This window comes from Entelurus aequoreus, linkage group LG10 (assembly GCF_033978785.1).
Source record: "Entelurus aequoreus isolate RoL-2023_Sb linkage group LG10, RoL_Eaeq_v1.1, whole genome shotgun sequence".
In the NCBI taxonomy this organism is placed as follows: domain Eukaryota; kingdom Metazoa; phylum Chordata; class Actinopteri; order Syngnathiformes; family Syngnathidae; genus Entelurus; species Entelurus aequoreus.
In genome coordinates, this window is record NC_084740.1 from 27,336,760 (window position 1) to 27,361,705 (window position 24,946).

Below are 24,946 nucleotides of genomic sequence, written 5' to 3' on the forward strand. Positions count from 1 at the left end.
AGGCATGACAAGTAGTTTCCTGTATCCGGCATAGGGCGCGAGGTTTATACTGCTACAAATATTCAAGATAGTTTAGATATTGCTTACTTGTTTACTTTTGTACGATATTCTCAAGTTGACTATTCCAAGATGTGTTTCGAACAATCTCACTACGTTTTGGTCTCACTTTGACACTTTATGTTGAGTGTCGTGTCGTTATGAAAGTTAGTAGTGTCCCTCAGCGTCATGGTAAGTAACTTTAGATTCCAATTCAGCAGCCCTATTGGTATTTTAAGCATTTAATAAGATACTTCATATTTTCTGATTATCAAACATTATAAACATATGTTACGGTTGTAAGCAACATACAGTCAGCTTCTCAGCGTTTGGCATCTCTTTGGACGTTAGTAGAAGTCAATGTAGCTTATTATGTGACACATTCCCCAAGCCTAACGTTGAACAGTTTGATGCTAAAGGTAAAATGTGGACTATTGCCTCCGTAGGTGGGACAAACTACAAAATAGGGATGATCCTAGTCTCTGGGAATGGATTTACCTCCAGGAAGCATGTACGATACTTTGACCGAAGACCTCTGGAAAGGTAAAACATACAGTAGACACACATTGGCCACAACATAAGGTACCCATTAGGAATGAAAATTACTTATACAATAAATTAATTTGTAAACAAACAAATGAATACAACTCAGAAAATCAGCATTGGGTCATATTTTGTGCACCATTGGAACACCCTCTCACAAAATAGTGCCAATCAAAATTGAGCATAGTTTTTTTTGTCATATTACATTTCTGATACACCTCTTATATTGGATTTCATTTAATTGTGCTTCATTGTGACTCATTTTCCTCCTAATTTCCATGCCAGAACTGGGACCAGTGGACCCAGACTGGTTCAATGTTTTAACAGCGAAAGCATCCGCCACTCTTGAGGGAAACGCCTCAGATCAGGAGGACCTATGTGCAAACCAGGAGGCAAACTTCAAAACACCTTTGGAGAAAACCACAGTGGAAAGTCAGCTGTTTTCAACGCCTAAAGTATTCAGACGTGCATGTGTTTTGTTCCCGGACACCGAAGACGAACAAGGTACGAAGCAAATTTGACTTTATGTTGATTAACACTGTCAGAGCGGTACTGATTTAAAACAAACACGTCTCAGTATAATGCTAACACCTCAGCACACTACAACAACAACAATACACATAGGGCCTGATCTACTAGAGGTTTGCATGTATTAAAACGTGTGTCAACTTAAGAGCGCACGCAAAGATGATCTACTCAGTTTGTGCGCAGAAAATTGTGTCTCTTAAATGAGCAAAATAGCGAGCGCGATTCATTTAGCGATTATCAGAACGCCCAAAATAGCAGGAAGGGTGATAATAATTTTTCGCTCCTAATGTGATTTATCAAACCTGAAACTGTTCTTCCGCCGCTGCTTTGTGTCTATACCTGGCACGTCTGGATCGTTCTTTTCCAACTGGCACAGTCACGCACCAATGGCTGTGAGAAAGGAGGCAATCGTGCTGCAGAGGCAGACGATTAAGAGAGAGAATAGCTTGTGTGGGCGTCAACATATTTTAACCATCAGAAATAAAAATATTAAATATATCATCTATTTAGCAGTGACATTTTATTATCTTATAGCTGCTTGATGACTTAAAACACATTTAATTGATTTGTTTTGATGTGGTTCAAAGACAGTTGTATAGAGTGAGTAGAGCATAAAGAGGAAGATAATGACGACGGTGAAAGAACATATTTGTGTGCCGCCTGTCAACAACATGACGAAACGCTGCAGGTTGGAACAGATGAATCCATGAATGTGGAGGGAAATGAGTGTCTGCATGGTGACAGACAGTCTACACGCAAAAAACGTACTTAAATATGACGATTTTCAAACAATAGTACACACAATTTTATATTTTTCACATTTGTTAAGTTAAGTTAAAGTACCAATGATTGTCACACACACACTAGGTGTGGTGAAATTTGTCCTCTGCATTTGACCCATCCCCTTGTTCACCCCCTGGGAGGTGAGGGGAGCAGTGGGCAGCAGCAGTGCCGCGCCCGGGAATCATTTTTGGTGATTTAACCCCCAATTCCAACCCTATTTGGATCTTAGTAGATCAGGCCCATACTGTAAAAAAGAGCATGATTATTTTTACAAAAGCCACATTTTTTTATGCAACTCTTGCATCAGATGTCACTGTTAAAGTTGAAGCTTTTTTCTCCCTCTTAGAAAAAGAAACCGCTCCATGGGTTACAAGAAGTCCATATTTGTTTCATCTTTCAAAAGAAACGTAAGTAAATTTTAAATACTGTTCTGATGCGGATAGATTGGACTTACTAGTGCTGCCATTACACAGGACCAAGGGTTCAAAATATGGAGAGGCACAGCCGCACACTCGCGACTGTTTTGGTAAGTTTAACGTCACATTATTTAAATTTGCAGACTTGCTTTAATATTGCTGCTGTACATATTTTTGTATTCATGGCCTAGATCTGCTTCATACACCACACAAATCCCCAGTAAGTCCATTTATTCAATCATAAATGTTGTAATTCTAGTGCAGTAGTACCTCAACTTACCAGTTTAATTGGTTCTGTGACAAAGCTCTTAACTCAAAACACTTGTATCTCAAATCAAAGTCTCCCACTGAAATGAATTGAATACATTTAATTGGTGCTTGCCCCCCCAAAACAGCACAATTTTGACATGTTACTTCCTTTAAAAAAACAACAACAAAGTTTTTTATAATACATGTTGTATAAAACAATACAATATAATGTAGCACAAACAACTATAGTAGTTTTATGATGTAATGTAATAATCATGTACGGCATTTACCTTGAAGAGTTAATTTCTACAGGAGATGCTTCTCTGTCAACAGCTTTTCCATATTTTCATGGATAAACGTCCACCGTTTAGATATTATTTTAACATCCTTGGCTGGCGTTACTCATTCTGCTTCAGTATGGCGCAGACTAGCAGTGATACGCTCAAATTGCTTCGCCAAGTTGTCTAAATTATCGGTCATGTTTTCGATAATTTCTTTCTTTCGTTCGGTGAATATCATCTACTTTTTCTTCTCAGTACTGTCCTTCACACTCACTTTATTCCCTCCATTGGTTGGAAAACAACCATGTTTTGGGTGGATCTCAAGGGGTTGACAGTGACATGTGCTGCGCCAGCTAATGGCGGTGATAATTGTACCTCAAATTTTTGCTTGCAATTTAATGTGTGAAAATTAGTCGAGACAGCTCTTATCTTAAAACACTCTTAAGTTGAGGTGCCACTGTATTACCTTTTACTGTTTTAAAACATTTTTTGTTATAATAATGATGCAGCTGAGCTACGCCCAACACATATCTGAAAGCCTCGGTGCAAACCTTCACCCTGACATATCATGGACCAGCTCTCTGAATACACCACCTGCTCTGGCGTCCACCCTGATTTTATGTAAGCACATTCACCAGCATGGTTTAATTGATTCTTACCTACGAAGGCAAGCTTTGGAATGACTTGTATTATTAATCCCGTAGCTAAAACCGATGAAAGTCCTTGCTCTATGACATTCTTTGATGACAAGAGTGTTGTGGTGAGTTCTTTCAAGTAATATATAGGACATGATTTGTAGCTGTCTTGAGTAAATTTGTATAATTTTCTTCTTTTTTGTCTACTTTCTCAAGTTTGTTCGGAAGCTCTTCCCTTCTCTTTCAAATGTTTCCAGAAATGAAGCAACATCACCCCAAAACAATGACCTGTCTGTGATTGTAGAAGGTACTGCTACATTGTTTTGAGCCTATTTTGTACACAACGATGCATCCTGGGAGTATTCAGAGCCTTTCACTTTTTTCCACATGCTACGTTCCAGCTATCATGGCAAAGGCTTTATGTCTGGTCTTAGTGTTTGTCAATACATTTGCAGCCATTTGAAAGCAATGTTCTATATGCTGTCAGTATGGGTTGTTGTTTGTATACTGTAATTTTGGGAAGAAAGATCAATGTATTCCATTTTAGGATAAGGCTATAACAGCAAAACGTAAAAACAGTGAAGTGGTGTAAATGCTTTTCCAATGCATTGTAGTAGTAGCAGTAGTAGTAGTAGTAGTAGTAGTAGTAGTAGTAGTAGTAGTAGTAGTAGCAGCAGTAGCTTAGAAGAGCTAAGAAAAAAGTGGATCCACAATTTTCTCTTTCCAAGGATGACAAATATAAAATCAATATACATTTCTTGTAATTTCGTTATAAAAATAGTTGTATAATTGTTATTTACTAATTCAGCAATATATACTGCTTGTATATATATTTATGTGTGTGTGTGTGTGTGTGTGTATACAGTATATATAGTATGTAAATGTATATATACAGTACAGGCCGAATGTTTGGACACACTTTGCACCGTGCATGCGTGTAGTGGTTGTAGTATGCTGTCTACTATTTTACTGAATCATACAGAGCCGTTTCTAATATTTTACTTCTTTCTTTTCCTTTCTAATACAGTGGAAACTCGATTTATTAACTTCATTGTTTTTTGAACAGGGTTTGTAATTAGAAAAGTTTGTATTGTGAAGCAAGTTTCTCCATAAGAACCACTGTAAACATGACTAATGGGTTCCAGCATCGACAAAAGTCAATATTTTAGTAAAAGTTTATACATTTTGAGCCAATATAAAGCGCTAAATTGTGTTTTCAGCCGCCCAGCTGACATGCACACACAGTCACTAGGCCTGTAGTGCACTCAAAGTTTGAAATCACAAAACTCTGTACCAGTCAGGTCGCTAGAATGACAGGGAATAAAAATAAATTCCACTTTACTTTGTTGGTTAACCTGCTTCGTGTTCAGCGGAAGGGAGGGGGAAGGGGGAGGAGGCAGTGTCGACAACGCTGTGAATGTTGAATGTTTTAAATGACACTTAGCTTGTCCATTGCTTTCTTTGGAGTCATACTGAGCTAGTAAAACTATAAAAATGCTATAAAAACACACAAAGTTGCACAGTAGCTAACAATAGTACTGATGTGCTGCGAGGCACACCAGGCATATTCTTATTCGGTCTGTGCTTCTTAAATCAAAAGATTTGTACCATGAGGGGTTCTTAAATCAAAGTTCCAATGTACCTTATTAAGCTAGAGTGGGACAAACTATTAGAAACATATATGTGTATGATTCACTGTCACGTATGACAACAATAATAAGCAATTACATTTGATATTTACATTTAATTTATACATTTTAATACAGTTCTGTTTAGGCACTCGGAAGATTTTGTAGCTGTATCTAATGTTTTGGCCTTTCACCACTATTGGACTGATTGTTTACCTGCAATTAACAGATGCTGACCCTCCAGAGGTTGCTCCTCATCCTGAGTCCCCAAAGTCAAATTCCCAAAACCAGAGCGAGGGCATCTGGAGACAGAAGCTCCCACACAGCAATAAGGATGAGGGAATTTGCAGCACAGTCGCCAATGTTCTCGAGAGACAGGAGAACACCCTGTCAGTGGTTTTTGCCAACACCCATTCGGCACTGAGAAAGGTGAAGGCTGACAATACGAAAAGGAGGCAATCTATTTTGGCGAAAGAACACAACAGCAGCTCCGCAGAGTCCAAGCCTGCATCCATTGAACAAAGAGAATCTGATGTGGAGACCGCTCTAAAAAGTCCTGTGAAAAGTGAAGAGGCTGTACTCACACCGTGGTCACCATTGAGTTTATCTGAGATTCCAGCCACCACTGTGGAAACTAATGTTGCTACACTACAAGATGCAAGTACAGCACAAGTGGAGAGTCAATGCAAGTCTGATCAGCCAGTCAGACCATCTGTGAATATATCTGACTCCCCATTTATCAAGAAAAAGAGAACATTTGTCTACACCATTGACAAGGAAAGGCTGAAGGAGAAATCTTTTCAAGGTAACTATTTAAATACCATTTAAACTTGCAGAAACACTTTTGTCAAATTAAATGAAAACAAATCTCAACAAATTGTGAGTGACAAATATCACAGTGGAACCTCCACAGTCAAATGCAGAATAAAAAAAATAAAAGCCCTCGGAGAGTGCAGATCTCCATTAGGCCCTGTTTCCCAACAGAAAATAATCCTTAAAAAAATCCTAAACCCATACAGTGATTTGGATCATCCCCAAAATTTAATCACTTGTTTGTTATTCCATTTCCTGACAGTTCAATCCAAATCTGCCCATATGCGTGGTTGTTCTCAAGTGGAAATAAATAAACAGAGTGAAATTGTCAGTCATCCACTCGCTTTGTCTCTTTGAGTGGAGGCAGGACGGATAGCATACGCACACACAAGTTTAGCCTCCTAATGGAAATTAAATGTAAGGTAATGTAGTAGAAATGTTTTGGAACACTCCTGAAAGCTAATCACTTGTTCCTTATCCCATTTCTGACATTTCTTTAACGTTTCATCAAAATCCCCCATTAACGCACAGACAAACAAACCCCAGTGAATACATAACCTAGTGGTGGAGGTAACCATGGCCTCATGGTACAATGTTGCCTGACTGTTCCCTAATACAGTATGTGTCTGTCAGTTGTCTTTAAAGAATGAGTACTTTTATTTCATCTTGTTTTTATTCTTAAGTAGTTAATTTGTGATTCTCTATAGGTTTTATCAGCTGACAAAATATTTAAAATTATTATTTAAATGTCATGGATAAACATTTTATAAATTAAAACAACTTTGAAGCCGTCCAGTGTCATAGAATAATTCACTATAGCGGTTCAACTATACTTTTTATGTCAAAGTACCCTTGGGACAGATACCGAATCTCCAGTAGCTCCTGATGCGTGTCCCCAGTAGGTTAATGAGATGGTGTCAAATTTCTTCACTAATTTTTACCATTTGTTATTTTATTTCAGGCCATAACCCACATGGTAAGCTGAGTCCTCAAGCCAAGGATGAAGCAGACTTCAGCAGCAAACATCTGCAACAGGGACACATCCCTGAAGAAAAGCTGCCTCCATCTCATCGCTCAAGCATGCAGGATTTGGATATGTCGCAGCTTTGCAGAGCATTTGCGCAAGATTTCAGTCAAGCTTCCAACTCTGTCACACCACCTAAGGTAGCGCAGCTTCCTCCTCCACCTCTTTATAGCGATGGCTTCTCTTCATCAGCATGTCTGACTGCATTGAAGGTGGCTCGACAGGAAGCCAAGAGGCAAGCAAGCCTTAGTTGTGTGCGTAAAAAGTATCTTAATAAATCCCATGAGTGCATCGCAGAGGAAGCATCGGGTGACAGCGGCTTCATGTCAGCCGGTGCTGACATCTCTCATGTGACTGCACAATGTACCACCCCTTTGAAGTATACAAGTAAAGAACTTAAAACACAAATTGATGGCACCTTATGCACTAAGGACACACCAGTACAGTCACTCAGCTGTCCAAAAGCAGATGCCGACAACTTAAACTGCGCTTCAGGTTCAGTTCAATTTGAGTATAATGAAAGCGAGAACGCTGTTTCGCTTCCCTCTATACAGGCATCAGGGTTCAAAACTGCGTCGAACAAAAGAGTAAGCATATCAACCGCCAATCTTCAGAGAGACAAAAGTCTCTTGGAGGAGACTGAAGCACAAACGTTTCTCGGTGATCAAACCATCAAAGTTCCTGCAGCTGCAACTGTGGCTTCTGGCTCAGGCCAAAAAGGGGGTGACTGCCAGCTGACTGACTCCCAGAGGGCAGAGGTAATGGAGCTGTGCACACTCCTTGAAGAAGCTGACAGCCAGTTTGAATTCACTCAGTTTAGAACTGCAAAGTCAACCCAATCGGGCAGAGGAAGTGGCGTCCCGTGCCCAAAAGCGGACAGAGAACTTGATCCCAACTTCCTGTCGGGGATAGATTTTGATGATAGTTTTGAGGCAGAAAAGCAAGCGACCAATCTTAAACAATCCAATCTCCCAAGAATACCTTCAATCGCACCTTTGCCCAGTTTTATGGAAACGAACGACAGGACAACTTCTGCCTTCCCTGCTGGGATCCCACCTAGAGGAAGCTCATCCGAAACAGCAGAAGGAAACTTTTTGAGAGTTTCCAAAAAGTGTTTGAGGAAAGCCAGGGCTTTATTTCAGGATTTGGAGGAAAGTATTTCCACACATCAAACAAATAGTAGAGACCCGAGGCAAGAGGACCAGTTGGCATTTGGCAGTTACAAAGCTGAGGAGACAATTCAAAGTGGCTTTTCACCAGTCAAACCTGTCCAACATGCTTCAATAAGCTTGGAAAACTCAGCCGCATGTCCAAATGGCTTCCAGATGGCTAGTGGGAAAACCGTTTCAATTCCAGCCAATGCAATGCTAAAGGCAAACGCTTTCTTCAAAGATTGCGCCAATATGGACAATAATGATACCAAAAATAGTGTAGAAGATGGACAACATCTTGTACGGATTGACCCTTTACCTAAAGCAGCAGCATCTTCACTGAATCATGGTTCCTCTGTTGATATCGACTCTTGCAGCAGTGCTCGGTTCTGCACAGTTAGCGAGAACAAGGTGTCTGTGTCAGCCAAGGAAATGGCAAAAGCAAAAAGTATTTTGCAAGTCGACAACACAAGCACAGAAACAAAACAAGGAAGTTTCCCAGGAGTTGACCCTGTCAACCATCAGCCATGCGGATTCCAAACAGCCAACGGCATAAGAGTTGCTATATCTTCTGACGCTCTTAAAAAAGCAAAATCCTTGTTTGATGGAATCAAGGATGATGTATATATTGAAACAAAATGTTCCAAGACCCTAGCCCAAAGTCCTCCATCAATGGGGTGTGAGTTCCTGTCTGCTACTGGAAAGCAAATGTTGACCAGCTACCTCTTTGATAGTCTACCTGTTTCTACTGAAAAGATGGATGAAAAAACAGGAATTGCTACAAACGTGGAGAAGATGGATGGTTGCTTTTCAACAGCAGGTGCAACACTTGCAGGTGTGAGAAATTTAAAAACTCCAGACTTGAAGAATAGCTCTTTACCCACTGAAGTACTGCAAAAAGCAGATGTTTACTTTAGAGACATGACAGAGAGCAATGAGGGATTGTTAGTAAAAGAGCAGCAAACAAAGGAAATTGTTCAAGATGAATGCTTTAATGCAAATATGCCAATGGTTAAAGGATGCGGAGACATTAGAAACATGGAAGCTCCATCATTCAATAACACAAACGAGTCTTCAACTCTACCTTCCTTCTCGCCAAAAAACACCAGATCTTGTTCCGTGGGTGGCAGTGGTTTCCATACTGCCAGTGGAAAGAGCAGGTCTGTCTTGGATGAAGCAATGCTGAGAGCCAGGCCACTCTTAGATGATGTTGAAAAGGAAAGCCAACAGCAACAATCAAAAGCTGCTTCTCTAACCAGCAAGGAGGACATTTTGCAAAGTGTTGGGTTTCAGACAGCTGGCGGCAAAAGAGTTTCTGTTTCATCTGCGGCTCTCAAGAAGGCAAAGTCCTTGTTCAGTGACTGTGAAGATCAGGGTGAAGTCAGTGACAACATGTTGAGGAGGCCTAATGTGAACAATCCCAAAAGTGTGCATTATAAAGCAGATTCTGCCAATGAAACTCTTGCGAAAGCCCCCTTTGGCTTCTGGACAGCCGGTGGGAAAAGAGTGGCCATTTCATCTGCGGCTCTTAAGAATGCAAAATCCCTTTTCAGTGATTGCCACGAAGAGGACAAAGCCAGTGAAAATATGTTGACTACCTCAAACTTAGAACATTCCCAAAGTGTGTTTTATACAGCAAATTCAACCCTCCATGCATCTATGTCTAACAGTAGTGGATTCTGCACAGCCATTGACAAAAAAGAGGTTGTATCTGATGATGCAATGACAATAGCAACGTCTATGTTGGATGAAAGCATCAGAGTTGAGGGTTTGGACAAACTACACTATCACAAAAATGTTGGCTTCCAGACAGCCAGCGGCAAAGGAGTGGCGGTTTCATCCGCGGCTCTCAATAAGGCAAAATCCCTCTTAAATGATTGTTATGAAGATAAGGGGAAAGTCACTGAAAATATGTTACATCTGGACAATTCCAAACATGTGTTTGAGCCAGCAAATTTAACCCCCAACGTGTCTTTGTCCAACGGTGGCGGATTCTGCACGGCCAGTGGCAAAAAGGTTCTTGTATCCGGTGATGCATTGACAAGAGCAAAGTCTCTGATGAATGAAAGCATCATGGTTGAGGGCTTGGAGAAAGCACAATATCACAACAATGTTGGCTTCCAGACAGCCAGCAGCAAAGGAGTGTCAGTTTCATCCGCACCTTTCAACAGGGCAAAGTCCCTCTTCAGTGATTGTCATGAAAATGAGGAGAAAGTCAGTGAAAAGATGTTAAATGTGGACAATCTGAAACATGTGTTTGACCCAGCAGATTCAAACCCCCTTCCATCTACATCCAGCAGTGGTGGATTCTGCACAGCCAGCAAAAAACTGCTTGTCGTCGATGATGCAATGACAAGGGCAAACTCCGTGTTGAATGAAAACATTGTAATTGAGGCCTTAGACAAAGCACGATATCACAAAAATGTTGGATTCCAGACAGCCAGTGGCAAAATAGTGGCAGTTTCATCCGCAGCTACTAGGAAGGCGAAATCCGTCTTCAGTGATTGTCATGAAGATGAGGAGAAAGCCAGTGAAAATATGTTTAATGTGGACAATCCCAAACATGCGTTTGACCAGACCGATTCAACCCCCCTTGCATCTACATCCAGCACTGGTGGATTCTGCACAGCCAGCAAAAAAGTGCTTGTAGCCAATGATGCAATGACAAAAGCAAAGTCCGTGTTCGATGAAAACATCAGATTTGAGGCCTTAAACAAAGTGCAAATTCACAAAAATGTTGGCTTCCAGACAGCCAGTGGCAAAAAAGGGGCAGTTTCATCAGTGGCTCTAAAGAAGGCGAAATACCTCTTTAGTGAATGCCATGAAGATGAGGACAAACGCAGTGATAATATGCATAATAGCATTAATGTGTACAATCAGAATTGTGTGTTTGATGCAGCAGATTCAACCCCCCATGCGCCTACATCCAGCAGTAGTGGATTCTGCCCAGTCAGTAGCAAAAAAGTGCTTGTATCCGATGATGCAATAACAGGAGCAAAGTATGTGATGGATGGAAGCGTCACGGTTGAAGGCTTGGACGATGCACACCAGCATAAAGATGTTGGCTTTAAGACAGCCAGTGGCAAAGGAATGACCATTTCGTCTGCAGCACTCCATGAAGCAAAACTTCTGCTGAGCGAATGTAATGAGTCACAGGATGAAGCAAATGATGCATCTCATGGTCCTCCATCCACAAATTGTGGATTTTTGGCGGCCAGTGGTAAGCATGTGACCTTCTCCACTGAGGCACTCCAGGAAGCAAAAGCTCTTTTTGATGACATCAGTCCCAGAGAGGATGGCCCGCTGGCAAAGACATCTAATGTTAAAGATGTGAAAAGAACCTTTCAAACCCCGACTGTGGTGGGAATTGCAGAAGGTATGAAAACAATTTCAAAAGAAGAAAAGCCGGAAGCTGCAGAAGCATTGAAGCACAAAGAGGGCAGCCTCAGAGGTCAGCAAATGTTGGACCGTGAAATAAGTGAGGCGTGCGACAGAGACACAACTGAGCCACAGAGTTTTGAAGGGTCTGCTGTAGTCAACTTTCAGTCACTAGACCTGAGTGACTGCACTGAAACCCAGCAGATATTTCTGGCTCAAGAAGCACTGGACTGCACCAAAGCTTTGCTGGAGGATGAGACTCTTGCTGGGCCCTCCATGACGTTAGAAAGTATGCAGCCGAAAAACTCCTACTCCTGCAAAGCTGTTGGGAAAAGATCAGCAGAAGATGCTGAATTGACCGGTAATTATCATTTGAATAAATAATATTAAGAGAATATACTGTATTTTGAAATCAATCAATTTCAAGCATTAACTGTTGTGTGTTGTGTTGTGTTGTTACAATAATCTAGACCAGCCTCCTCTGAAAAGAAGCCTGCTGGGCGAATTTGATAGGACTGTCGACTGTCGTAGAGCCTCAAGACTCTGTCCACAAACAAGTTCTCCAAATGGTAATTATTTGTCTAACTTATGGTATATATATATATATATATATATATATATATATATGTATGTGTTAGTGTGTGTGTATGTATGTATATATATATGTATGTATGTATGTTTATATGTATGTATGTGTATGTATATATATATATATATATATATATATGTATATATGTATATATGTGTATATACACTACCGTTCAAAAGTTTGGGGTCACATTGAAATGTCCTTATTTTTGAAGGAAAAGCACTGTACTTTTCAATGAAGATAACTTTAAACTAGTCTTAACTTTAAAGAAATACACTCTATACATTGCTAATGTGATAAATGACTATTCTATCTGCAAATTTCTGTTTTTTGGTGCAATATCTACATAGGTGTATAGAGGCCCATTTCCAGAAACTATCACTCCAGTTTTCTAATGGTACAATGTGTTTGCTCATTGGCTCAGAAGGCTAATTGATGATTAGGAAACCCTTGTGCAATCATGTTCACACATCTGAAAACAGTTTAGTTTGTTACAGAAGCTACAAAACTGAACTTCCTTTGAGCAGATTGAGTTTCTGGAGCATCACATTTGTGGGGTCAATTAAACGCTCAAAATGGCCAGAAAAAGAGAACTTTCATCTGAAACTCGACAGTCTATTCTTGTTCTTAGAAATGAAGGCTATTCCACAAAACTGTTTGGGTGACCCCAAACTTTTGAACGGTAGTGTGTGTGTATATATATATATATACATATATATATATATATATATATATGTATGTATGTATGTATGTATGTATGTATGTATGTATGTATGTATGTATGTATGTATGTATGTATGTATGTATGTGTGTATGTGTGTGTGTGTGTGTGTGTATATATATGTATGTATGTGTGTGTGTGTGTATATATGTGTGTGTGTGTGTGTATATGTATATAAGTGTAAATATATATACAGTATATATATATATCAGTGGCGTGCGGTGAGGTTAATGTCTGATGAGGCACTGCATCATCACAGTCAGATTTACAAACATATGAACCCTAAATAGTATCTTATTCACCATGTGATTGGCAGCAGTTAACGGGTTATGTTTAAAAGCTCATACCAGCATTCTTTACACAACTGTAGCACACAAAAAAGCACATTTAATAAAAAAAACATTATTATGGTCTTACCTTTCTTGCTGGACATCCACACAGCCAGCCTTTGCGTGTGTACCACGCCGTTTGAAAAGAACGGGTCTTCTGTCCCGAAGTCAAAAGCAAACCTTTTAGCTCCGGCGTTGGTCTACCTTTAATTATTACCTCCTGCTTCGATTGAAAGTCCAGTTTAGAAAACTGTTTTATTTTACATATGTAATCCTCCATGTTTTTAATAAAAGTCCAGGCGAGAGGAAATAAACAATCGCTTGCAAACTTTTTTTCGTTTTTTTTTTTTCTTCTGCGGCCGAGGAATGATCTCTGGGATCACTACCGCCCTCTACCACCAGGAGGCCGGATTACTGCGAGCCTCAACCAGTACGTCTTTTGCAGCAGATTTATGAATGCTCAGCACAAGAAATACGTTACACACATACAGTTTTTGACAAAATACACTGTACATTATATACCTCAGCTAACTAAACTATGCCATAGTTTAGTTAGCTGATATAATTCATATAGCAATACAGTCTCACTGCACAGCAGCTCAGCAGTTAGCCGAGTCATTGTGCACAATCCATGTTGAGGCACAAATCAGTGACGTGCCTCATCTGGCTGCTGATCACCGCACCGTCTCTTCTCAGTATTTGAACGGCAAATGTGAAAATAAAAATAAAAATAATCTAAAACTGGTGAAGTTAAATGGAAAATAACTTTAGTATAATCACTGGATACATATAACAATTTAATTTTTTTTTTTTTCTTTTTGCATTTTTTTTCTTTCCATGATGGCAGGTGAGGCCCCGCTTTTTTGCTCACCATAATCCACTTAATTCACTTGTTAATATTTTGAGCGTGTTTTTTTCACCGGTCAACCAAGCTATTTTTATGTTATTGATTTCATTGAGTGAAGTCATAATTCCTCTTATCGGCCTAACTTTTATCGGTCCGATATTTATTTATCTATAAATTGTTAATGTAATAAATACAGTTTGTTATTATTTCAATAGGTTTGTTAAAGGACAGGCCGGCCTTTAAGTACAATGTCTCTCTTCATCCCAAAATCACAAGGCCACACAGGTGAGCTTTCCACTCTTTTGACAAGCTTGTGTATGCCATCATAGATATGATGCATGTTCATTTATTATAGAGACGGGATGAGCTACGAGGATCTCAAATCACCAACGACAACACAGCACAGCTCAACAGCGGGAGACAGCAGATTAACTTTTCCCAAGATTTCTTCATTTGTACCTCCATTTTTCAAGAGAAAGGATGCGCAACAGAGCAACGTGCACAAGAGCAACAACGCTAACACACCTCCTGCATTTGTTCCTCCCTTCAAGAAACAAATAACTATTGTCCCACAGAACTCCACGAAACCTTATGAAGAAGAAGAGAAGGAGGTGGAAAAACATATTTGTGCACACTTAAATAGCAACACAAGCAACAAGGCAGAGCCCCCTAGTAGGAATCCTATCTCTAATCAAACCCATTCCGCCTGTCATGGAGCAGAGGAGAATACATGCTGGAGTCAAGGTAAATGTTTTGCACAAAGAAGGCGACCCCCACGAACCTAATTCATCATATTTGCTCTATGAACAGAGGTGATGCAAGGTGAGAACATTGAGCTGGCACGAGACATGCAACACATGAGGATCAGGAAGAAGAAGCGCCAGTCCGTCCGAGCTTTGCCTGGCAGCTTGTTTCAAATTAAAACGTCCGGCGTGACAAGGATGTGTTTAAAAGAAGCAGTGGGTCGGAGGCCCCCAGCCAAGTACACTGAGAAACAGGTAATGTTTTAATACTGTGATTGTATGCCCTATAGGGGTGTGGCCAATGTGCGGCCCTGTGGCCAATGTCCTGCAGCTTGTTTTTTATTGGCCCCTTTGACAGATTGTAAACATAAAATGAATTCATTATTAATGAGGTTTGTTACTAATAGTGTCACTAAATAAATATTTCTTTCAAATCAGATTAATGACACTTTTTAATTGGATTTCTGATCCTTTCTGATTCTCATGCAGCTATTGCCATACTGAGCTGGTGAGCTGCTGCATTGCCTTTGAGTTGGTAAAAGTTAATACTAGATTATAAATCATGCCTTACACTTGTATAGTAGAAGATGGTGGCCATAAACCGAGAAGTTGGTCAAATTTGACATTTAACTTAAACCCGGACATTGCAAGTAAGACATGAAAAGATGTTTGTTTGCACGTTCCTTTAAAAATGTTTAACCTACGTGAGGAATATAATGAATTCTTCATCTAAACGGGAAGATATAAACATCCCATCAGTTGGCATTCCAGTGAAAGCAGACATTTTACAATATTTGATTGTTTTATTATGTCTGTGGTTTGTATTTCTTCTTGTGCTACTTGCTGGATCTGCTTATCACACAGCTCCTAAAACTTGTAGATCATCTGCCGTATATTTAGGCTCGACTTTACAAGGTTCTGGATCATCATTTGTCCCAAAGTAGTCGTTGTTGTCTCACATAAAGTCTGCCATGATTAGTAGTGTTGTTGTCAAAGGAAACCCGGAATGTTGTGGTCTGTGAAATGAATGTGCTGTCGTATGCTTAAAATTAGCAAAATACCTAAATATTACATGTCATTATGAATGTGCCTCTTACTCCATCCATCCATCCAGAATGTATATAAAACATTGATGGATGTTTTTTGATGTTTTTTAGAGTGTTTTATAGTTGGAATAGAGCGACTTCCATTTACTCCATTGCTAGCTGACTTTGCTAGAGTTTATTTAAGAATTAAAATGCAATAAAAATAAAGAAAAATGTGTCCTTGTCTTACAGAAGAATTGTGAATGGACAACATTTTTTTAAAAAGTGCAGTTCCCCTTTAATGATGTTGGCTTTGTGTGTTGTAGCTGTATGAATATGGAGTGCATCGGCATGTGTCCCAGATCACCAGCGAGACTGCGGAGGCTTTCTGCTTCAAACTTCAACAGTTCTACAATAAGGATGCGTTTGCAGACGAAGGCGCCGTTCAACTAGCTGACGGTGGACGCCTCATTCCCAGCAGAGACGGGAGTGCAGGCAAAGAACAGTTTTATAGGTAGGCTTTAAATGTGCACTGGCAACATCATGCAGTATGGCTACCATATATCTTTCCCTCCCGTCGTCCTTCAGAGCGCTCTGCGACACGCCTGGTGTAGATCCCAAACTGCTGAGTGAGGAGTGGGTGTACAATCACTACAGGTGGGTTGTGTGGAAGCTGGCGTCTATGGAGCGGTCCTTCCCGCAAACAATGGGAAGTCTCTGCCTCACCCCGGAAAGGGTCCTACTGCAGCTCAAGTACAGGTAGGCCCATATTTGGTTGGTTTAATAATGGTTTGGAGTGCATGATAAAGCAGGAAAGAAAACATAGCTCTTTTTGACCACATTGTGATTTATTAACGACTATATTGTACAACAAAGCAGGAACAGAACCAATGTTACAGTACCAATGAGGACCAAATTGCTCATCCAGTATTAATATGGTTTCTGGCATAAACATTAGGGTCACAACCATTTGGGGGCCACATGTTTAGAGATGGCCTGATTACATTCAAGTCAATTTAGAGACACACTTTATATTTTCAGTAAGGATGTCAAATTTTCGTGTTAATTAGACTCAATCAATTAATTATGTTTTTTGATCTCATTAATCTAATCTTCAATCTCTAACGTTTCTCTGAGTTGCCTTGCTGTCTATTTGTGCTTGACTGACAGCTAAATGGTTAATGGTCTGTATTTATATAGCGCTTTACTATAAAGGAATTTGAATTTTTCCAGGAAATGCACTGCGGTAGTCGTTTTGAAGGGTTAGCGTCATCGTTCACGATAACGCTACACGTAATATTTCCAAACTACTTAGTGGAAAATAACACTGCACCGAAAGTCCAAAGTCTGAGTGGAGCCGAGACCATGCACGGCGTCTTCCCCGATGTCTCATACCCTATTTTACACTTTGAAAGACTATCAAAATTAAAGAGTCTAAAAAGCTATGACCGTTTTGTTTGTGGATGGGTTTGTGACGTATGTGTTTATTTGTAAAAAGCCAGTGGACATCGTGTCATCAAGCCGGGATACAGTCATGCACTCTAGGAAATGATTCGACCCAAGTTTGACATCCTAGATAATCACAGATAACCTATCTAATGTCATTTCAGCACACTGTGACTATAAAGCAGGATTGAGAGAATGATGTTTTCATGTCTCTTCACTTTTGTTTTATGTGGAGGCTACAGTCCGCATAAGAGAAGTACAATTTTCATCAATACAACTACTATCAAAGTTCTGACCAAGCACATCAAGTTAATGCAAAGTAGGGCTGTTATTGATTTTAGATTATTTTTTTACTTACAAAATGTTTTACCTGAAAAGATCCGACCAAACACGAAGTGCTCAGCACGTCACATCTCGGTTTATTGTAGCAATTAACCCATGCTCGCCTTCGCCGTTCACTCTTCATTTCAGCCGCATCTTTTTGTCCAGAAATATGCTTAAGAATGCAATACAAGTTAGGAATATCTCTCTCACCTTGATTGTGGCAGTTGACAATGGCACACGTCGTCGGCATTATGAATATTATTGGATAAATTATTGGCAGCAATTAGCGTTTCACTAACTTCCGCCCTTCAATATGGACATTGGCAATGCATTCCGGGAAATGTAAATGGGTTATACTTGTATAGCGCTTTTCTACCTTCAAGGTACTCAAAGCGCTTTGACACTATTTCCACATTCACCCATTCACACACTGATGGCGGGAGCTGCTATGCAAGGCCCTAACCACGACCCATCAGGAGCAAGGGTGAAGTGTCTTGCTCAAGGACACAACGGACGTGACGAGGTTGGCAGAAGGTGGGGATTGAACCAGGAACCCTCAGGTTGCTGGCATGGCCACTCTCCCAACTGCGCCACGCCGTCCTCGTAAAAAAAATTTAACCCCTATATACCAGGAATGATACACAAAGCACTTTAGATTATACGTCACATTTCACCCACATAAAAATAATATGTAGCCATGGCAATAAAGAGGTTTCAATCTGTCACAAAACTTAGTTAGTGATTTTAAAGGGGAACTGCCCTTTTTTGGGAATTTTGCCAACGATTCACAATCCCCACTGGAGACAAGAAAAATTAAAAGCATGTTTTTTTTCTCTTGTTTATACATTCTAAATCGTAAAAAAACGCTAGTAATGGAAATTCGATCTATTCTGCCTATAATGCGCTCCAAACCATTCATAAACCTACAACAATGTATATTATATATACAAGTATATATGAAATGTAGCAACAGGCGCCGTTCAACTATGCCACTTTTTTATTTTAATACCTAGCTTAATAAAAATGTAACAAATTAAAATGGAAATGTCTCAAATTGAGGGCTTTTCGCAGCATTTTCAGGCAAGAATAAAAGAGATTAATTAGATTAATTAACTACAGATCACAATTAATCACTCACTTGAAAATACTCATTTTTAATAACTAGGAACATTTGAAGCCTGGAGGGTTCACTTTGATTAGCAACTTATAAAATCAAACCCATCCATAGAAGAAAGACTGGTTATTTGAATAGAGGCATTCATTTCAGTATTTAAAGTATATTAACACATTGGTATGGATGCAAGTCCCTCCGCATTCAACCAATCTTTACAAATGCATATTGTGTGCGTGTCAGGTATGACGTGGAGGTGGACCACAGCCGCAGGCCGGCTTTGAGGAAAATCATGGAAAAGGATGACACTGCAGCCAAGACTATAGTTCTCTGTGTTTGCGGGGTCGTCTCGCAGCAAGACCGCAGCGAGCCCAAGACCCCACAAAAGGGCGGCGCCCATGTCCAGGTGGAGAATCAGTGTGCGGTGGTGTGGCTCACAGATGGCTGGTACGCCATCAAAGCCCAGCTGGACCACCCGCTGAGCGCCATGCTTGTCAACGGTCGACTGGCCGTGGGCGGGAAGATTATCGTCCACGGTGCTCAGCTGGTAGGGTCTCAGGAGGCTTGCTCTCCACTAGAGGCACCCGAATCGCTCATGTTAAAGGTACAGTACATACAATTCATTTTTTTCAATAGAAATAATCTTGGGGTTTTTTTTTAGATTTTTGCCAACAGCAGCCGGCCAGCTCGATGGGACACTAAACTGGGATTTTACAAAGATCCTCGTCCGTTTCTGCTACCTCTCTCTTCTCTGTACGCCAATGGAGGACCTGTTGGATGCGTGGACATAGTTGTGCTCAGAAGCTACCCCATACAGGTCAGTGTTTGGTCATCGATGGACCCAGGACCTTGCCCCAACTGCTCCTACAAGTTGTATGGTTTTAGTATGACCTGTAACACCATGGCTGCATGTACTGTACTTTCAGTGGATGGAGAGGAAGCAAGACGGAGGCGTCGTGTTCCGCTCAGCCCGTGCAGAAGAGAAGGAGGCGGCTCGATACAACAATCATAAACAAAAGGCCATGGAGATGCTTTTTGCTAAGATTCAGGCACAATTTGAAAATGAAGGTAGGACTTAAAGAGGAGGTCAAACTCGATTTTATTGAGGGCCACATCGCAATTATAAATTATCTCAGAGAGACGCTTTTAACAGTGAATAATATATGAATACAAACGTATAATAGCCTCGATATACAATTTGCATAGGCAACTGTTTTTATTTATGATTGATGGATCACTGGCTTTGAAATCATAAGGCAAGGCGACAAGCAGATGTAGGTATTGATTGGTTGGTATTGCTTTTTGATAATTAAACAAAAAATGCTTGGAACATCTTGTTGCATGATCAGGTAATATTAAAGTGTAGATCTTGTGCAATTGCATGGAGTACATGATTCCGTCAAAATTGAAAGAACAAATACATTCAGCCAGAAAGTAATTTATTACTTATTGGACCACATACAATTATGTGGGGGGGAGCACGTTAAACAATGTGTGGGGCCACATAAAGAACATGGTGGGCCAATTAAAATAATGTGGCGGACCTCTGAGAATGATTTGGTGGGCCACATAAAATGCGGCTCAGATTTTGTCTAATAAAAACTCACAAAGCAGCTGTCAATTTTCAGATTCACCATCTTAGATTTATTTTTACAGCTTGATTGTTTATAGCAATGACAATTTCGGTGGCTGTCCCGGAAAAGGAGATCTTTGTCAACTTATGTATGGCTCCTCTCAAAATGGCTGACTCCTGCTTCTATACAGCCTTGTTGTCAGGGCTGTGTTGTGTGACAGTGTTTGTGTGTCTCCAACTAAACATTTACAGTTATACATTATGATATACTATAATTATATAATAGTTAGCATGCAGAAAATAAGGTGAAGATCAACATATTTTATTAATTGTATTTGTGTGACAGCAACATGTGTAGTTGGCATTAGAAATATATATTAATTATTTCAAACTTAACTGATCCTACTTGCAAACCATTCCTTTGGAGAATCAACCACTCTCTACTGTCCATCTTTTGCAGATAACAAACCTGAACAACGGAAACGGGCTATCACTCATCAGGATGTTGCAGGTCTGCAGGACGGGCAGGAGCTTTATGAAACAGTGGGAGAGGACTTGGTTGGCCTTGAGGTAACAACAAAAGACAATATTTTTTTGAAGAATATTTAGTAAGTGTATGTTTTGAAATTACTGTATTTATATATTGTCCTTGTCCCAGGCTCATCTGAGTGAGCATCAGCTGGAGACCCTGCAGGCTTATAGGCGCACACTGATGGAGAAGAGGCAGGCTGACATGCAGGATCGCTATCATCGCGCGCTGCAGAAGGCAGAAGACGGCGAAGCCAGTTGTCTTCAACGCGACGTCACCCCTGTTTGGAGACTCTGCGTCGTTGATTCCTTGAATCCAACTGGCAACAGTGAGTCGTTTCACTCCCACACACATTTTTCAAATTCAACATATCAAATTTCAAATGTATAACAAATCTTTTAACAACAAACATTGCTAAATTGTACTTTAATTCAATGAGTATGCCCAATTGAAATTATCGTATCACAAGCTGGACACTGTGGTGCAAGTTATTTATAAAAAAGCATTCAACGTACTAGATAAAGGGCCCACCATGTATCATCATTGCAGAATACTTGAGAAATATAACCACCTCAATTGAGAAAACTTAATTAAGTATGCTTATTTAGTTCTTGTATACAAAATTCTTTACGACCTAGCGCCACCTCCTCTCAAAAACTTTGTAAAGAGAAATGCCAACAGGACAACCACTGTCGGTCTGGTTCCAGAATGGTGCCGTTTGGGGGGAAAAAAGTGTATTCTGGAAACTTGTAATTTATTATCGAGCGTGTCAAATGTGGAACACAATTCCTGTAAATATTAGGGAACCAGCAACACAAGCTTAATTTAATAAGACTTTGAAAAATGGCTACTTGAGTCAAAATTTTAATTATTTATAGGTTACTAGTATAAATTGTAAGTATTATGAAATGTGTATTTTATTCATTTATGTACGGTATTCGTGTAAATTTATGTTAACACCTTTTGGCACCTGAACCTTGGAATTTTACATTTTAATATTGTTAATCTGTGTGCTATGTTTTGAATATGTTGGTCTTAAAAGGGTCATATTATGCAACACCAACTTTTCTTACCTATTGGTACATGTTTTTGTGTATTTGGGATCACCATATCTTTCGAAACTTTAAATTCAAACCATGGAGATGCAGTCGAAGGGGGCTTTGCCTGGAGGAGGGCTATGGCACGTAAATAAGAGCGCCCACAAAACGGTGCATCCTGAAGAGACGGTCAGAAAGCGGCTTGAAGATGGTCTGTAAAACATAATCTTTGCAACATTTTGACCAAACAACCACCATTGCATGTTATGTAGACCACAAGGATATAATTTATATGTGAAAAAAAAATCATAGTATGACCCCTTTAATTTTGACATCAACTTGCTGAGGGACTGGAGATGGAAATTAGCCATTGGCTACAATCTCAAATGTTCATTGATATGTATTGTCTCTTTTGAAATAAACCAAATCTACATTTGTACTTGAATGCTTGTATTTATTTCTATTTTTTTAGTTTACCAGTTGAACCTGTGGCGGCCATCCTCTGACCTGCAGGCGTTTCTGAAAGAAGGCTGTCGATACAAAGTCTACAACCTTGCCACTTCGGATGGGAAGAAGCGCACTGGTGTTGCAACGGTTCAACTCACTGGAACCACAAAAACACAATTTCAGGACCTGCGGGTAACCTTCAGGAACTATTACTTGTGTTAGGTTAGCATATACAAACCAAATACTGAGATTTTTGTTTTTCATCCAGACTTCCCCAGAATGGTTGTCAACATGTTTTCAATCCAGAGTGTCTGCCAACTTTGTGGACCTTCAAGACTCAGAATTCCAGCCCCTGTGTGGAGAAGTTGATCTCTCTGGATGTATCATCAGTGTCATTGACATACAAGGTCTGTGCTATTTCCTTTGCCTTTAATCAAACCGCCCTCTTGAATATTTAATGCATTGTTTCTTAACCATGTTTGGGCCGCCAAAAAGTATACGTTTCTCAGCTGTGGTCCGTATGGGCCGCAGCGGTACTTTGGTATGTTTTACTTTTACACCACTTGTGGCAGTAAAAAGTAAAAAGTTAAAGTCATAGAGAAGTTTTTTTAAGCGCAAAAATTATGACTAAAGTGGTGAAGCTGTATCACTTAAATGTTATTGATAGTTTAAGAAACATATTTGTATTGTTTACAATTAATATAGTTATAATTTATTTTAGCACTGTAATTGTATGTAAATGTATTTTTCATCAGTTTCATAAGCCCCTTCTTTTGCAGTATATTTTATTTATTTTTCATCCTGGCTTAAGCCTAGATAATAATCTTTTGTGATTAACACATGGTTTCATATCATCGGACAAGGTGTATCCTGTTGAACTAAGTAGGTTAGATATAATTACTGAATATGATTTAAAATCAACAGTAAGATTGCTAATTTAGTGATAATATTTTGAGTGGGCCACTCTATCGTGGAAAAGTTGGGCCCTGAGTTAGATAAAGGTTAAAAACCCTTGATTTAAGGCAAATAAATTATCTCCTGCGCTTTCATCACACAGGCACTTCTCCTGCATTTTTTCTGGCCGATGAGAAACTGAACTTTGTAAAAGTTCGCTGTTTCAGCAGCCTTCTTCAGGCAGGCTTGGCGGATTTGGTGAAACCTTGCACGTTGCTGGCACTGAGTAATCTTCAGCTGAGAGGCCAGTCCATTCATCCTACACCGGTTGTGTACGCTGGAGATCTCTCAGTTTTTTCAGCAAACCCCAAAGAAGCATATCTTCAGGAGTCCCTCAGCCGGTTTAGAAACCTCCTCCGGGTACTGAGTGCCGCTGTTCACTTGCTACAATGCTATTATGCATATTTATGTTTAATTAGAGACGATATCACAGTCATTTTTGCCCTTTGTTTAAGGACCAAGACAATGTATTTCTCTCTGCTGAGGAGAAGCTCTCACGTCTACTGAAGTCTGATGGCCACAGCTCTGTCGGCTCTACAGCACTGCCTCCTAAAACGCCTACGTTTGCTTCCGACAAGCAACACATAAAGGCAAGTGTTGTTGTTTTTTTTACACCTGTTCTGGTAAATGGACCGCTGGAATGTTACTAAAAGAGTGTCTCTCGCTGCAGCCAAAATCTCAGCAGCCACTACGAAGCCTGAGCTGCTTCACTCCTGTGAGTAGGAATCTTCCTCCAGCTGACAGTTCCACAGAGAAAGACCCTCGAAGCCTGAAAAAGAGGAAAGCTTTGGACTTCCTTTCCCGTGTGCCGTCTCCTCCTCCATTGTTCCATCTGGGCCCAGCGGCCTCACCCGCTTTAAAGAAGACATTCAATCCTCCACGAAGATCCGGGACGCCCAGCACTTTAAAAACTGAACAAACGCCTGTCCCTAAACCTGTCTTGGCCCCCGCAGAGGAGGAATGGGTGAAAGATGAAGAGCTTGCCATGATTGATACGCAGGCGTTACGTGTCTGTGATTCACTTTAAACTGTTACTTACGGTAGACTGTATTGTATTGTACTATAAGTTAAGTCTAACTTCAAAAACAGGTTCAATAAATCTGTTTTAACTTATTTTGTCTGCCTAGGAGATCATGTTTGTTGTTATTGCTCTTTGCATTCCTATTGTTCTCAGTCTGTAATTAAGGATACACAGTGTGCCATTCTTGATGTAGTAGACGTGTTACATAGAAAAAATGTCACCCCGCTAGATGTAATGATGATGTAATTTACAGCAAGGTAAATATAGCCATTTGTTTCAAAAGATTATCAAGTACGGTTAAAATTGTAAAAATAAAAGTTATGATGGGTTTGTTTCAGACATGTTTAGCAAGTCACATGAAGGACCATCATGTGGTTACATTTGCACATTTCAACATGTCGGAAAAGGAGTAGGAAGAAGCAAAGCTTAACTTTAGCCCAAGGTCCCCAAGCTACGACCCGCCAGCATCCCAAGGTGTGTTCTGTCCAGCCGCTCAGGCAAATTATGTTGTTGATGGAGATGCCTTATCTGCTGTACAGATTTACTTCACAAAAAAGTGTGGGATATTTCTCTTGTTCCCTTATTTGTATTTTACTTTATTAAATGTTTGGATGTATTTAGTGTTTGGCAAAGCTGGCCTGGAGCAAAAGGGGATAAAGAAAAAAAAATGAACACAGAGGGGGAAATTGTGAGGACAAGACAACAACCAAATATAAATAAGTATGTATGGGGACAAGACAACCATAAATAAATATAATATATATCTTATTTATGTACATAGACAA

The 24,946-nt window shown here is 40.0% G+C and overlaps 1 protein-coding gene across 1 annotated transcript; it reads left to right on the forward strand.

The window, feature by feature from the left end:
* brca2 (BRCA2 DNA repair associated) lies at nt 1–24,752 on the forward strand. Its single transcript, XM_062060454.1, has 27 exons — nt 1–228; nt 483–579; nt 865–1,083; nt 2,237–2,297; nt 2,364–2,416; nt 2,498–2,526; nt 3,346–3,457; nt 3,541–3,596; nt 3,688–3,778; nt 5,329–5,904; nt 6,874–11,826; nt 11,936–12,034; nt 14,167–14,236; nt 14,307–14,695; nt 14,762–14,949; nt 16,046–16,233; nt 16,308–16,478; nt 18,844–19,204; nt 19,262–19,417; nt 19,527–19,668; nt 20,634–20,743; nt 20,832–21,030; nt 22,212–22,378; nt 22,455–22,593; nt 23,244–23,500; nt 23,596–23,730; nt 23,811–24,752. Exons 2-27 carry the CDS (start codon nt 525–527, stop codon nt 24,165–24,167), a joined length of 9,333 nt encoding a protein of 3,110 aa, XP_061916438.1. The 5' UTR covers nt 1–228; nt 483–524; the 3' UTR covers nt 24,168–24,752.
* Nucleotides 24,753–24,946: the final 194 nt, after the last annotated feature.